General features: G+C 42.5%; 1 protein-coding gene across 6 annotated transcripts in view; it reads left to right on the top strand.

Annotated features, from left to right (window-relative positions):
* The window catches only part of LOC111871279 (probable 3',5'-cyclic phosphodiesterase pde-5), a 105,650-nt gene that overhangs the window by 43,171 nt on the left and 46,202 nt on the right, over nucleotides 1–16,277 (top strand). Inside the window, exon 1 of one of the 6 annotated variants that reach the window (XM_023864263.2) lies at nucleotides 14,091–14,323. The exons of the other annotated variants lie outside the window; for them this stretch is intronic. Coding sequence (XP_023720031.1) covers nucleotides 14,137–14,323 — 187 coding nt within the window. The 5' untranslated portion in view covers nucleotides 14,091–14,136. Of the gene's footprint in view, nucleotides 1–14,090; nucleotides 14,324–16,277 lie in introns of those variants that run through there. 6 annotated transcript variants of the gene reach the window in all.

The following is a 16,277-nucleotide window of genomic DNA, read 5'->3' as shown; positions in this document are numbered from 1 at the left end:
TGTAGATGGGGTTTCGATTAGCGAATCGATTTATTGGATATTCACAGGTCGTACGTACAAGTACTCTGAGGATTACTGTAAGTATAACACACAAAATAAAGTCTTCAACGTCCGCTTACTAGTCCATCGTCAATCCCCAATCCTCAGGAAGTCTCTCTCGAGCTCTACGTATATGTGGCGACCTGAGCTGGCTTCACAAGGACCGGAATTAGAACACCAGGTACAATACTTCATTCCTTTGTTATTTGCCGTTGCCATGAAAAAGTGTTTAAGTTCGCCGTTGTAACGGAAATTTTGTGTTTACTTGTTCGTTGCTTATCAACTAACTGTTCCAGCTGGTCGTCCATGAAACGTGTTTCAACAATCCGTTGCCTAGTAATGGCTCTCTTCTCTGTCTTCACTATTCCAGCTTTCAGCGTCATGTCACAATACATTGAAACAAGAGACCGTTCGCTGGTTCGTGACTTACTGCATAACCTACGTTCATGTACTATATTAACGCTTAAACTTCTTTGCTATGATAGCATGAAATTTCGCAATGTTCACGGTCTTTATCTCACTGTTGTGTTACATTTTTGTAAGCATAAAAATGTACTACCTGTGAATTCTCCTTATGTGCGAAATATGGTGCTCTGTACGCTGTAATGCTCATTTATAGAGGCGGGACGTCCCAGCGGCAGAAAAAACGGGAGTTTAAAACTTCACTCCACTGGGGTACACATATTTACCAAATGCATTTTTTCACATACTTTGTACAGACCTTCCTTATGGCCTTTATCTTCGTTTATTGAGTATGGAAATGTGTTGCTAAAAAGTTAATTCCACCACGTATATCACACTACACAGAGTACAAAATTATTTTTACTGAATTTCCTTAATTATTCACAGATTCGAGAAATGTTTCAAATAAATATTAAATGGGTGTACATCAGCTATTCATAGACTTCAGGATAGCCTATGATTCATTTAGGAGGGAAGTATTGTACAATATTCTGATAGAGTTTGGGATACCCATGAAACTAGTTAGGCTGATTAAAATGTGTTTAAACCAAACGTATAGTAATATCCGTATAGGTAAATATTTGTCTGATACATTTCCTATCCAGAATGGTATAAAAAAGGAGATGCTTTATCGCCACTCCTTTTCAACTTTGCTTTAGAATATGCTATTAGGAAGGTCCAGGAAAACCAGGTGGGATTGAAATTAAACGGGACGCATCAGCTGTTGGTCTATGCCGATGGTGTGAATCTACTGGGTGATAATATAGATACCATAAGGAAAACACACAAACTTTAATTGACGCAAGTAAGGAGGTTGGTCTAGAAGTAAACACAGAGAAAACTAAGTAAATGTTGCTGTCTCGTCAACAAAATGCAGGGCAATATCATGAAATAAAGATAGGAAACGAATGTTTTGAAAATGTGGGACAGTTCAGATATTTGGGAACAACGATAACAGATTGAAACCTGATTCAGGAGGAAATTAAGAGGCGATTGAACTCGGGTAATATTCGCTATTATTCAGTCCAGTACCTTTTGTCTTCTCGTCTGCTGTCCAAAAAATTAAAATATACAAAACTATAATTTGCTTGTGGTTTTGTATGGGTGTGAGATTTGGTCTCTGACGTTAAGGGAGGAACATAGACTGAGGGTGTTTGAGAACAGGGTGTTGAGGAGAATATTCGGATCGAAGAGGGATGAAGTGACAGGAGGTTGGAGAAAACTGCACAATGAGGATCTTCATAACTAGTACTTTTCTCCAAGTATAAGTAGAATGATCAACTCAAAGAGGGTGGGGTGGGCAGGGCATGTAGCACGAATTGGGGGGGAAAAGGAATGCATGTAGAATATTGGTGGGAAAGCCAGAAGGAAAGAGACCACTGGGAAGACGAAGGCGTAGGTGGGTGGACAATATTGGACTGGATCTTAGAGAGATAGGATGGGATGGTATGGGTTTGAATGATCTGGCTCAGGATAGAGACCAGTGGAGGGCTCTTGTGAACACGGTAATGAACCTTCGGGTTCCATATAATGCTGGGAAATACTTAAATAGCTGCAGATTTGGCTTCTCCTCAAGAAGGGCTCAGCTCCATGAGTAAGTAAGATCTAGATGGGAAAATAATATTACGAACTATCTTCTGGAATGAGGTTTTGAAATTTTGAACTGCGTTCAGAGGGTTCAAGACAGGAACCAATGTCGGGATTTTTTGGACACGATAATACACCTTTCGAGGTGTGAGATTTATTATCCAGCTGAGTAATTGTCGTCTTCTTAATAAGGACAATGTTCTGTGAAGTTATATAACGTTAGTACTTCGGTAGTACGTAGAAACCGAAGATTGAACTGTACACACACGGTGCCTTCCATCTTCTTCTCGTCTCCCAAGTGATACTTTTCCAAGAGGTTCCTCTCTCCCAATAATTTTTTACTCATTCCTTAACTTCTACTTCTAGCTACATGTCTATCCCATCGTACTGTCCTGGATTTCACTATTTTAATGATATAAGGAGTACTGCAAAGTGCATCAGGCTAAAGTATTTCTAGAAGACTATATACTCGTACAACTGCTGCCTACTTGAAGAAAGCAGTCTTCTGGAATTTGGCACCGTGTATATGTGGTGTTAATCGACGTTTCGGAGGAACGTATCGCCTCCATCTTCAGGGTAGAAGGAAAAATATAAGAAATGTGCAACCGGTAAAAGCAGACTGCTTTTACCGGTTCTCACGGTCCCTTCGCATGCAGATTTCTTATATTTTTCCTTCTACCCTGAAGATGGAGGCGATACGTTCCTCCGAAACGTCGGTTAACACCACATATACACGGTGCCAAATCCCAGAAGACTGCTTTCTTCATAGTCACCGCCGTGAAAGCCTCAAATCTTACATGCTGCCTACTTGTTTTAGAATAATTCCCCTTCTGTCTAAGAAATCTTCTGCTGAGGAATCATACAAACATGCAGTAGGATAATTTGGATGCGAGAGCAGCCTATCGCAAACCCTTTGCCGTCATAAGACAAGACCAGATAGCAACTAGAGAAACGGACAGAGTATGACGTGTGTAGAGACATGTTAGTCATTCAGAAACCGAGCAGGGTTTTCCACAGTAAAGGAAGATGTCTCTCAATCGAACTCGTCACTCTGATTTCTCCCGACGTCACAAGTGGCTCCAATCCGCTCACTCATTAGTATCCCGCAGTGCAGGTGTATTGCAGGATGACAGGTCCATGAGAAAATGGCACGCCTCGAAGCATAATTGATCTGTACTGCGCTACTGATTCATGCTGACGGCATGGAACAGTACCGGAGCGTGACTTTTTCCCCGAGGTACATGGCAGCAGTGAAAACTCTGGAAACTTAGGGTATACAGGGTACAAGGCAGCTATGCAAACATGAGCTGAAAATAATTAGATTACGCAAAAATTGGAAGGAAATATCTATATATCTCTCTAATGGATGTATACCTTCTTGTTGGACCTTCGCCTCTTTTCTCAGTTTCTAGATCTTTACAGAGTCAGTAGGACTCCTTTGACGGGGGATCAGCCCATCGCAAGGCCGCTACCTGCACACAGTTGAACACAAACACAAAATAAACGCACATAGACATTCATGCCTCAAATTAGATTCGAACCCACGATCCCAGTTTTCGAGCGGGAGAAAACAGTTCATGCTTTAGACTGCTTGGGCACTATGATCGGGGTGAAGGAAATATGAATAGGGTGAAACCATTAGCATCTTCTTAGCTCGTATATCTTTTATTTGTTCCACACGACGATTTCTTTTGTTCACTGAAAGTACTTGTTACAAAGTCACAGAATTTCGGACCGTTTTCTATGTCCTAAAGAGGTTTCTTATGATTTGTGGTTAATGGTAACTTAGTCTCTCCTGAGGCCACCTACTCCGTAGGTCAAATATGCACCTTGAGCAGTTCTATCGATAATAACGCGTATAGTCTGTTGAAAGTCAAACAACGTTTCGGAGGAACGTGTCGCCACCATCTTCAAAGTCGTAGAATAAGCAGAGCAAGAGAAGAAATAGAGAACACGAGGATGGGTTCTAAGTAAGTCTTGGAAATCTCTCATCTGCTCCCTGGAAATTCATAGGAAGCTTCCATCACAGGACTGTAGATCTGGATTCTCCGAGGGGTCACTCAAGTCCGTGCACACTGCTCTTATCAGCGTATCAGTTTTACCCTCTCCGGGCACTCATCAGCCTGCACCTTACTGTCCCTTCATCCTCCACCACACGCCTACGACCCACACACACGACTTCTGTACTCCTTGGTTCCCTGTCCATTACACCCTTACAAATTTCCCCCTGCTTTTTCCTACACTAGCACAACCGGACCTTTTAAGGGTCTTGGCACTTATCAGCCCTAAGCTTCCACTTGGCTCCGTTCGTCACCTGCTTTCACGCTGACCTCTTCCTTCGCTTAAAATTCGACCCTGAAGATGGAGGCGAAATGTTTTTCCGAAACGCCGGTTGACTTTTCAACAAACTACACGACGTTAAACCCCAGAAGACAGAACTCTTCGTAACCACTGTTGTGAGAACCTCAAATCGTATAAGTATGGATCTTCTTCGGAGCAGAGTTGACCGGTCAGCAGAAGCTCTTTCATTCCTCGACAGCTTGTGCGATGCTACCTAGGGCGCACATATTCCCTAAGTCTCTCGCAGAGTCTCCAAGCGCATACATCACAACCAGGTCTCTTCATACGGCTTTTACAGCTCTAATAGCACGCATGCTGTCGAACACTGCATTGTCTACCAGGTTCTTTCATTCCTCGACAGCTTGTGCGATGCTACCTAGGGCGCACATATTCCCTAAGTCTCTCGCAGAGTCTCCAAGCGCATACATCACAACCAGGTCTCTTCATACGGCTTTTACAGCTCTAATAGCACGCATGCTGTCGAACACTGCATTGTCTACCAGGTTCTTTCATTCCTCGACAGCTTGTGCGATGCTACCTAGGGCGCACATATTCCCTAAGTCTCTCGCAGAGTCTCCAAGCGCATACATTGAGCTAACCGGACGTTTCGGAGATTCTGCAGGAAGTTTTCCATTGCCACAAGACAGAGGAATCGCTATATTTTGTTGGATACCTGGCCACATAATTCTTCCAGGGAATGGAACCGCCTGTGCAACTGCTAAAGAATTCACTCTCTCTGGAACTTAACATCAGACTGTGCGGTGGGTAGTGATGTTCGTGTCTTCCTGCGCTGCGCTGCGCTGTTACATCACCGTGGAAAGATGAATAGGCCCAGGCTGTGGGCAAGAGGTCACGTGTGGTGAAACTGGCCATGTATGTGTGGCGCTTCTTCCACAGCTCTGTCAGGACTGAGGAGATTATCGTTGTCTGGCTTCGAAATGGTCTCAAGTGCACCAATAAACGCTAAGGTATAATAGTAATGATAAGTGGGAAAACAGTTCCCTTTGAGCCACTGCGAGCTCTAGAATATCTACTCAGACCATNATAATAATAATAATAATAATAATAATAATAAATTTGTTTAATTATCTCGAAAACTATATGACTTACGGAGAAAATATTTTGAACTTAAAACGACTGTTTCAGTTTTCGCTACAGCATTGGTTTGAAACATTCTTCTCGCCGATGAATATTTAGCGAGATACACGCAGAAAGGGCTGTAGATCATCGTTGAACATGGTCTCTTTAAATGAAAGTTGAATGGGTTCAACAGTTTTTCGTGGAATACTCAAGTAACAGATTTCATGAAAATCCACCCAGCTGCTCTCAAGCTGAACTTGCGGGCAGTCTCGAGCAACCGTATAGCCTATGGCTTCATGTCATGCACATTGTGCGAAGAGATTTGAACTTGATATAACTGGCTCAGTCATGGTGTAGCCCAACAAACTGTATTAGCACTAGCTCTCTTTCTAGGAATGCGTAGTTGGTCATGCGATGTAAATTGGCTCTGTCAACAATAGATTTGTATGTGTGAAGACCAAATTGACGAGACATACAAAATCATACAGAAACCTTTTAACACATGTCAGATTTTATTTGGGAAGGGGGCGGTAGCAAAGTTATGTAATCGTCCGTGACATGTATATTGGCCGTCTTGTAGTGCACTCAATTTCACATGTCACTTCACTACTTGTTTCGACATCACTGTGCCATCCTCAGGTGTGTTATTTACGTCAAGCTATTGCCTTGCTCGCCATCATGTGTCGTTTATAAAATTATCTAAAATGCACACTCTTCACTAACTATAATAAAATTTGTATATATCAAAATTTGTTAATATCCATCATCTTACACGTCTTAACTCAAACTGGCGTACTACGTCATTCTTCCACTATGGGAGTCGTTCATCCTATATTTTGTGTGTATTGTGTCTTGTGATGTGTCCTTCTTTTTTGGCTTCGAGCGTTGTAATGTAATTATGTAATTTAAAGCAAATACGTGAAGTGTGTACGTTTCATAATTTAAGGCGTCCTCCGGGCAAGGTGTGTTCGTTGTCGCTTATGTATATACACCACCACCTTCTTTCCAATTTACATTCTTAAACACTTTACGTCAAAGATAAGTGCATAATTTCTCAAACAAGTCTGCTATTCAGCCACATTAATTGGGTTCCTTGTCACAGCGGTGCGTCTCATGTTGGGGATGGAGGAGATGACCTGCAGATACGGTGGGTAGCTGAGCATATATTGGACAGACAGTTGCATGAGACTGACAAGCTTGAAGGCTCGATGGGGTTCACCACACCTTAACATAAAGGGACAACATGCTAGGACACGTTGCAGAAACCTTTCGATCTTTGGGCTCTTCTGAACACAGTAATAATCATTCGGGTCACATAAAACGTGGGAAATTTCTTTACTAGCTGAGCGACTTTTATGCTCTCAGCAGGAATTGCTAATCTGCCACAAGTAACGCAATAATTGAGCTTTCATAATCAACTGCAATCACTATCAAATGCTCCGAAATGATAGAACTGAACCAATTCTTTGAGCAGTCGATAATTACCTATGTGATGAAATTGTTCTCTGTAATTATGGAACCTATTGTTTCATCACAGCCATCACAAAATGTCACCGTCGGACCCTATGTGACGCTAAGTGTGGCTACTACTAATACTTTCAGATGGGCCGCGCCATAGCTCAAGCGGTTAGTCGCTGGCTTCCAACAGCAGCGGCCCGGGTTCGATCCCAGCTCTGGTCAAGTGGGATTTGTGGTAGACAAAGTGGCGCTGGGGTGGGTTTTCTCCAAGCACTTCGGTTTCCCCTGCAAATCTTCATTCCACCAAATTCTCCATCATCGTAATCACCCGGGGCAGACTACAATAGGCCGATCAGTGGCCGCCGTGCCGAGTGGACCCAGTAGGACTCCACCCCCCACTAAGCGAATTTAAAAAAAAGATGCCGCCAGATGTGCTGTTCTCAGGGCGATAGTATGAAGACTGCCGTATTCTTGGACGTGACGCAGTGCAGATAGATAGGAAACCACGTTTCGGAGGAATCTGCTACCCCACCTTCAGCTTGGAAGTTAGAGACATCGGATTCTTCGTAAATGATGATATTTTCCACCAATATACATGGCGTCACATATCACAAGGGCGTAAGCTTCATAATGTTTGGCCTCACAATAACAATATGCTCTTGCCTGTGTCCCATTGACACATATTTGTAAAAATCAAGGTATAGGAGCGGACTTTGCCTATTTATTTTCCAAACCCTGTCACCAATAAGGGAATGGCAGTCATAGGAATTTCTGAGATAGGATAGTAGAGCTAGTTATTAGAGGCTGATACAAATTTCTTGCGATAAGTTAAGAAAGTTGCATCTTTTGTTAAGGTGGGCCTAATTTTTGTGATTGTAAAATCAAAACCTATCAACCGTGAGAAATTTATATTTAGCTTACATGATGATCCTTCATACTTAAGATGCAAAATTTAATATGAATATACAAGTACAACACACAGGGGCACGCGGTAGCGTATTTGGTTGAGGCACTATGCTACAAGCCGGAAGGTCGCGGGTTGAAGTCCCGATGAGGTCTTTGGATTTTTTCAATTGACCTAATCCTTCCAGCCGCACTATGGCCCTGGGGTCGACTCAGCCTCTAACAGAAATGCGTACCAGGAATATCCTTGAAATATTCTTGGGGGTAAAGGGCTGTCGGCGCGTAGGGCTGATAACCTTGCCGCCATCTGTGAGCCGATTGTCTAGAGAAAATGTAGGAACCTCAACATCTCACAACCCTATGGGCCTCCACGGCCTGTTACAGGGATACCTTTACTTTTATTTTTCTTATATCACATATAACGACCCAGGGATCCGAGTTCGAGTCCCGGTAGAGTCAGAATTTTCTCTTTTCCATATAGCCCCGACCGGCTCTGGAGCCCACCCAACCTCCTATCCAATGGGTACGGGAGGCTCTTTCCCCGAGGGTAAAGAGGCAAGGACGTGAAGCTAACCACTCACCTCCAGCTAGTGCCGAGGTCAAGAAAATGTGGATCTATATGTTCACTCTCCCATGCGCTTTCATGGCGTAGTGCTTAATTAGTTAAGCACAGGGCAACTTTACTTTTTACCTACTAACTTTATGTAAAGATTAATTTGTATATTAATATTTTGAAATATAATGAGACATTTCAGAATGTACGTGACAAACTTCGTAGAGGGAAGTAAATTTTAATTCCTGCTTAATGAGAAATTTAAATTAAACATTATCACTTTTCTTAAAAATGGCTTATCGTACAGAAAATTCTGTATTCCATAACATTTATTTGAAATTTTTTTTCGGTACGATGAATATTTCGCCAAATGCTTATTTCTCTGTGCGGTTAGTTATCTATCTCATTACAACAATGAGTTTCTCTTTGCAGATAATGGAGTATCAAGGCCAATAAACTAAGCAAAAAATAAAGCACAGAGAAAAATTTTTAAAATTTGTTTTATTCTGAACACATTTTCCACTCTTACTCATTTGACTGTGTTGTACTCGTTCTCTGTATCACGAATAGCACACAGTTGAAACCAAAAGTATGCATTAAACATTATTTATATGAAGAATCTTACAGCTTGTCATTGACAAAGTTTGCCTTTTTGTAAGCAGGTTTTGCCTCCGAAACTGCTGAATAAATTTCAATTAAATTTCATATTGGCAGTCTACATAAAGATTTACCCGACAATTTCCTTGTTGCTCCTGATCAGTCAACTAGAACTCTTGCGTCACATGGAGCTCAAGTAGAACTATCTTAACTTATAGCTAGTTTCTGTTAAACGGTTCTTGACACAAGATTAGGTAGCTTTCATGACTTAAAATACACAATAATTAACCTTAGGTAAAGGTTAATTTGCCGGTCACGGTAGCCGAGCGGTCTAAGGCGTGCACTGTCTTCGCTCGCGTGGAAACCGGGATCGTAGGTTCGAATTCCACTCAGGACATGGATATTTAGTTTGTATGTGTGCACTTTTNAAAGGTTAATTTGCCGGTCACGGTAGCCGAGCGGTCTAAGGCATGTACTGTCTTCGCTCGCTTGAAAATCGGGATCGTGGGTTCGAATCCCACTAAGGGCATAGATGTTTAGTTTGTGTGTGTGCGTTTTTCTGTGTTTGTATACAGGTAGAGGCCTTGCGACGAGCTGATCACTCGCTCAACGTGTCCTACCGAATGTGTAAGATCTAGAAAAACCGACGTGAACGGAGAAGTTCATGGAGGTAGGCCTAGGCCCACTGGGGCTGTAGTGCCAAGGAAAAAAAAAAGTTAATTTGTCCCGTCCCTAATTAAGCAACAAGCCAAGAAGTAGTATGATGACGTGGAAGCATAGCTCCGTTCAGTCTTAACCTCAACACTGGATGGATATCAATATACAGCTTCATGCCACTTTACCTCCCCCTCGTGCAATGAACTCGACAACCAATTTTATAGGAGACTAAGGTTCTCGGTGTAGATGTTAAGATTTGAAATTTCTTCTTCGTCGTCTTCTGCTTTTACTGATCAGGCTGTCCGACCTGTTTCCATTCAGAACCAATCAATTCTGAAATTTGAACTGTATAGAGAGTCGGTAGGGCTTCTTGGACCGGTGATCAGCTCGTCATAAGGTCGCTTCCTACACAGGACTGCACAAACAATAAACGCAGACACACTCGTACTTGAGTGGGATCAGCACTCACGATCCTTGTGTCTGAGCTTGCGAAGACAATTCACGCCTTATACCGCGCAGCCACTGTAATCGGCAGATTTAGAACTTTAATTTGAAAAAAATAAATGTTTCTTTAGAGGAAAGATGGTGGTTCCCTCAACAGCGGACATGTCCTGCTACCTTATGACTTTTAGCGTATATTTCAGTTAAGAGCCTGCAGGACAAAGTGAAGGAAGCATAAGTTTTATTTTTTATATTAATGAAGTACAAAGGGCCGATCACAGTGACCTCGCGGTCTAAGGCATGAACTGTCTTCTCCCGCTTAAACACTGGGGTCTTGGATTCGAATCCCACTTGAGGCATTCATTTCTGTGTGCGTTTATTCTGAATCTGTGTTGCGACTGGGCTGATCTCTCGTCCAAGGACTCCTACCGACTGTGTATAAGACTACGAAACTGAAAAAGAGGCCAGGGCGCAACAAAGGGCTGTAGAGCCACTGATGAATAAATGAAGTACAGTCAGTTCTTCATTGGCTTTGTCAGCCACGTACCTTATGAATTTTATCGTTCATTTCTGCTATTTAATTCAGTGTAAGATGGGTAAAGACTGAAGGAAGGAGGAAATTTATTTATAACTGTAACAAGTGGGCTGGCATCAAGACCACAGAGGAATGCAAATTCGCCAAGGCCATATTTAGAAAACATGGATTGCCACAGGCCGACGCCTTTTCGAACTTGATGAAACCGAAGACAAGAGAAATTATATGATATTTACTGAACAGCTGAGTGCACTCATTTGATTTAGAAGTTTTTTCAGTTTCATTAGTATTAAAGTGGCATATTCTTCAACTAATGATAAGAACTCTTATAGCCTATAAAAGAGGTCACTTTGAATATAAAGTAAAACGCAGGATGCAGGGGTGGAAATGTGTTTTCAAAACTCGCAGACGCTATAGGTCGGTAGACAGGCCCAGGGAAAGACCAATACACGTAATAAAGGAACATTATTATAATGCAGCTTTCGCAGTTTTTTCGTTTATATTTGTTGGGAAGAATAATTATGATTCTGTCACATTTTATGGATTGTATATGACTTATAGATGGGTTTTAGATAGGATGTTTGGATTTATTGACACTCAACTCGTAGCTACAAATAATTATAATGCTATTGTTATTTCCACACTTCACGGTGGGGCAAGCGGTAGCGTAGTTGGTTGGGACACTATGCTACAAGCCGGAAGGTCGCGGAATCGAATCCCGATTAGGTGGATTTTTTCAATTTACCTAATCCTTCCAGCCGCACTATGGCCCTGGGGTCCACTCAGCCTCTACAGAAATGAGTACCAGGAATATTATTGGAATATTCTTGGGGGTAATGGGCGGCTGGCGCGTAAGGCTGACAACCTTGCCGCAATCTTTGAGCCGATTGTCTAGCAAATGTGGGAACCTCAACATCTCACAACCCTATGGGCCTCCACGGCCTATTACAGGGATAGCTTTACTTACTTACCTACACTTTACAGTTCACTGTTACACACGCTAGTGTTCTCAGTCTTCACTAGTCATGTCTTGGCAACGGATTCGTAACAGTCTCACTGTAACTTGAAATCACACTTGAAGTGTTCTTTATACAGCTTAATGTGTTTCTTGCCATTATTCTACCAACTTCCAACTCCGAAGACTCCCTCAATTCTGTGCTTCAACTGCCACTCCGAAACTCGACTCAGTTCGAATTCTAGCTACGTGAGATCTTCGATTTATATCCTCGGGGCGACCCCCTCTTGTGTTGCATGTTGATTCACTTCTTCAGAGATATGTCCATCGCACTGTTGCGTAACAACGAGCGCGGCTCTGGGCACGGAAGCACCGCTCATTTGTTGTTGTGCGCGTTCGCTTCCGCGGAAATGCGTTTACTGAGCCGTTGCCTAGAAATAACCTATTCCTGCTTTCAGGCGTCGTGTCACAGTATACTCAGGCACTGGAAATATGTGAGTTAAAATGCGCTCTGGAATCACTCAGGCGGCTTTTACCTAAGTCTTCTTCCATTTGAAACCCTGACAGGATGTCAGACTGACGGACAAATATTGGCGTCACACAACTCACACGTGCAAGTAATGCAGACATCACTTTTCGAGAATGAAAGACGGTTTGAAACTAGACATGCATGTCATGTATTTCCGCAAAGAACGCCGGTCCTTGGAAAGTGGCAATAATAATTTCTTCACAGCCATTTTATAATATCTGTCGATAGTAAAATTGTCAACATTTGACTACGTCGTCCCTGCAAAAATACATTACACAGGAAAACAAACAGAAACACAATAAAAGAAATCTTCTCAGAAACTTCGCAACTTTTCACTAAATTATCTTCGCAGTGCCAGTAAACAATCGATTTTTAATCAACAAAGCAGAAAATGAAACTTTGAAACTACTTCACCTATTCNATAAATTGCCACATATTATTCTGAAGCCAATTTGAGATTTTAACAGCACGTGAACATGACAATACTCATGAAGAAAGTTGTCTTCTGGGTTTAGGAACCGTGTATTCTTCGTTTTGGCCGACGTTTCGGAGGAACGTAACGCCTCCATCTTCAGAGCAGTTGAATAGCTGCGGAGAGCTACTGCTACGTCGGCCAAAACGAAGAATACACGGTTCCTAAACCCAGAAGACAACTTTCTTCATGAGTATTGTCATGTTCACGTGCTGTTAAAATCTCAAATTGGCTTCAGAATAATATGTGGCAATTTATTCCATTTTTCTGCAATATAATGTCCTTCCATTGTTTATCCAACATATTGGCCGCGTCATAGCTCAAGCGGTTAGTCGCTCGCTTCCCACCGCGGCGGCCCGGGTTCGATCCCGGGTCTGGTCAAGTGGGATTTGTGGTGGACAGTGTGGCGCTGGGGCAGGTTTTCTCCGAGTACTTCGGTTTCCCTTGCCAATCTTCATTCCACCAATTGTCCCACAATCACCCTCACCTATCATCTGGGGCTGGTACAATAAGCCAGAAGTGGCCGCAGTACAAGGGACTTAGTTAGTCCCACCCCATTAGCAATAATAATAAAATAATAATTATCCAACATCTACAAGTGCGTTTCCTCTTGACACACTTATTGCTTCCTTTATTTTCTTATTTTAGACAGCGATCTTTGCCACGCACTTCCTTTCCAAACAGTTCAGTCTTTACAGCTCAATCTGTTCTCTGAAACAAAATTACAGACTAAACTAACTAACCAATTCCATGGAGTTGAGCTCTACTTGAGAAGCCGCCAGTTGTGCAGCTACTCAAGAATTTCACATTTTATGGAACCCAAAGCTTCCTTCATTTCCGTGTTCACAAGAATCCTCCATTGGTCCCTATCCTGAGCGACATCAATCCAATCCAAACCACTCCATCCTATCTCTCTAAGATCTATTTTAATATTATTCACCCACCTACGTCTTGGTCTTCCTAGTGGTCTCTTTCATTCTGGCTCTTCCATCAAAATCCTATATGCACTCCTCTTCTCCCCATTCGTGCTACATGCCATGCCCTTCTAAGCTTCCTTGACTTGATCATTCTAATTGTACTTGGCGAAGAATACAAGTTATGAAGCTTCTCATTATTGATTTTACTACGAATTAAGCAATCTGTATTTAAAGTAAACTGCCACAATTTCCTGGAGGAACTGAGGAAACTGTAAAAGTTAGGCTACCCGGTTTCCGAGCAGACATTCAGACTCGAGTCTTTCAGAATACGAAAGACAGCGCTAACATTTCGACCGCAATATTCTGTCCTCATTTATGTAGTGATGAATTTTACGTGTCCTGTTTGAATCTCTGCTGTGTTAACAGCTAATTCTTGTCCTTTGTACATTTCTTTAGTTTGCCAATTCTGCTTCTTGGACAACAGTTTGAAACAGGACATAATTCCTGATTATCATCCCATATAATTTGACGCTGCATAACCCTTACAGTTGAAACCGCGATGTTAAACATCCAGATAATCAGTCTCTGCATCGCCGTTAAGCAGACGTGTGATGGTCCATGCGCCGTGTAGCAAGCATACAACGGGGTACAACCATGCGCGCAGTTTAGTTGCCGGCTGGGACCAGCAGCGCGCGGACTACCTGCTTGCTGTTACGTCGGTAGGTGCGTGGCGGGATGCCATGTGGAGCGAACTCACGGACGGAATCACCAAGCTGTGGCGCGGTGGGAGATCGACTCGTAAGTCTACCTGTGGCAGTACTGCTCGCAGCCTGGCAAACCTATGGCAATATTTAGTTTGGATTTTGTACCACTTAATTCTCCTTCTGCAACGTGCTGGGTTTACATGTCGAGTAAACTGGAGTAAGAGAGTAACGAAAGTTTTCTTACGCTTTGAAAATGTATTAACGTTCACATATCTGAGAACCATAATAACAAATCAAGATCATATTTATGAAGAAATTAGGAGCAGATTAAATTCTTGGAATTGTTGCTATCATTCTACTCGGCGTCTTATATATTTGCCTCTTATATGATAATTTAGCCGGTCACGGTAGCCGAGCGGTCTAAGGCATGCACTGTCTTCGCTCGCGTGGAAACCGGGATCGTGGGTTCGAATCCCACTCAGGGCGTGGATGTTTAGTTTGTATGTGTGCGCTTTTCTGTGTTTGTGTACAGGTAGAGGCCTTGCGACGAGCTGATCACCCGCCCAAGGAGTCCTACCGAATGTATAAGATCTAGAAAAACCGAAGTGAACGGAGAAGTTCATGGAGGTAGGCCTAGGCCCACTGGGGCTGTAGTGCCCGTGGGGGGGGGATATGATAATTTAGCCGGAAAGGTAACCGAGTGGTCTAAGGCATGCACTGTCTTCGCTAGCTCGGAAGCCGGAATCGTGGGTTCGAATCCCACTCAGGACATGGACGTTTGGTGTGTGTGTGTGTGTGTATGTATGTATGTGCGTGCGTTTTTCTGTGTTTGTGTATAGGTAGATGCTTGACGACGAGCTGATCACCCGCCTAAGGAGTCCTACCGAATGTCTAATATCTAATAAACCGAAATGAAATGGAGAGTTTCATGGAGGGTGGCCGAGGCCCAAATTGGGGCTTTAGCGCCAAAGGAAGGATATGATAATTCAAATATACCTTCTGAAATATATAAAACAATTATATTACCCGTTCTTGTATGTCAGTGCTGTAAGAGAAGATAGACTAAGGGCGTATAAGAGCTGGGAAGAACATTTGGATCTAAGACGGAATACGTCATACAATAAAGAATTTTCTCTTCTCCACGTCTTCCAGACGGGCTCTGGTACATGGCGTAGTACTTAATTAGTTAAGCACAGGGATAACTTTACCTTACTTAAAGAGGAGCTTGATAATTTGTACTACTCGTTATATATTTCGAGGGCGATAAACCAAGGAAGATGAGGCGTGTGGAACACATTGTGTGTATAGGGGAAATGGAAAATGCACACAGAATTTTAGCAGTAGGATATGAAGGGTAAGGAATTAGGCTAAGATAAGAAGTTAATAGTAAACGGAGTGAAGTCTTCTCGGTCGATCAGCCGTGTGAATTAGGGTTAGCATCCAACGTTTGAGAAACTCTCTCCGTCATTAAGAGTTCTGTGATGAGTGACATGGCTCTGCAGAGTGTGCTGTCAGCATGAAGCCTCGACACTCTTCACAACGACCCTGATGATGGAGACAGAGATAGGCTCCATAGCGTCGGATGCTAATTCCATATTGACACAGATGATGTTACGGGAATGCTTCATTGCATACAGCCGCTTTGAAAGCTTCGGATAAAGTATTGTATTAAAACGACTTAAATAAATACAGTGTAATCCAGTGCAGTAAAAGTAATCGTACGTGTTGCAAATGTAGTTTTGTATCTTGCTTGCCTACACGTATTTGGCTTTATGTTCATTCATAGATCTATTCCCGAAATCTAGTAATTTTGTAATGTGTAGGCCTTCAGTGAAGTCAAAAATAGCCTGCAATTATTTCCTGTATTGTCAAATATCTACAATAACGAACAAACTTTCAGACAAAAGTTGTTTATGTTGTAACGTGGATGGCCAGAGCGTTGCTAGGTAACGGACCGGTATACACTTCGCGACCAAATACACACATGGTAACAATAGAAGAATCGCCGTTTCTATGCAACGACCTATAAACCTTCGTCCTGTTATTGA

This window comes from Cryptotermes secundus, unplaced genomic scaffold (assembly GCF_002891405.2).
Source record: "Cryptotermes secundus unplaced genomic scaffold, Csec_1.0 scaffold825, whole genome shotgun sequence".
NCBI lineage: Eukaryota > Metazoa > Arthropoda > Insecta > Blattodea > Kalotermitidae > Cryptotermes > Cryptotermes secundus.
This window is presented reverse-complemented; position numbering and strand designations above follow the sequence as displayed.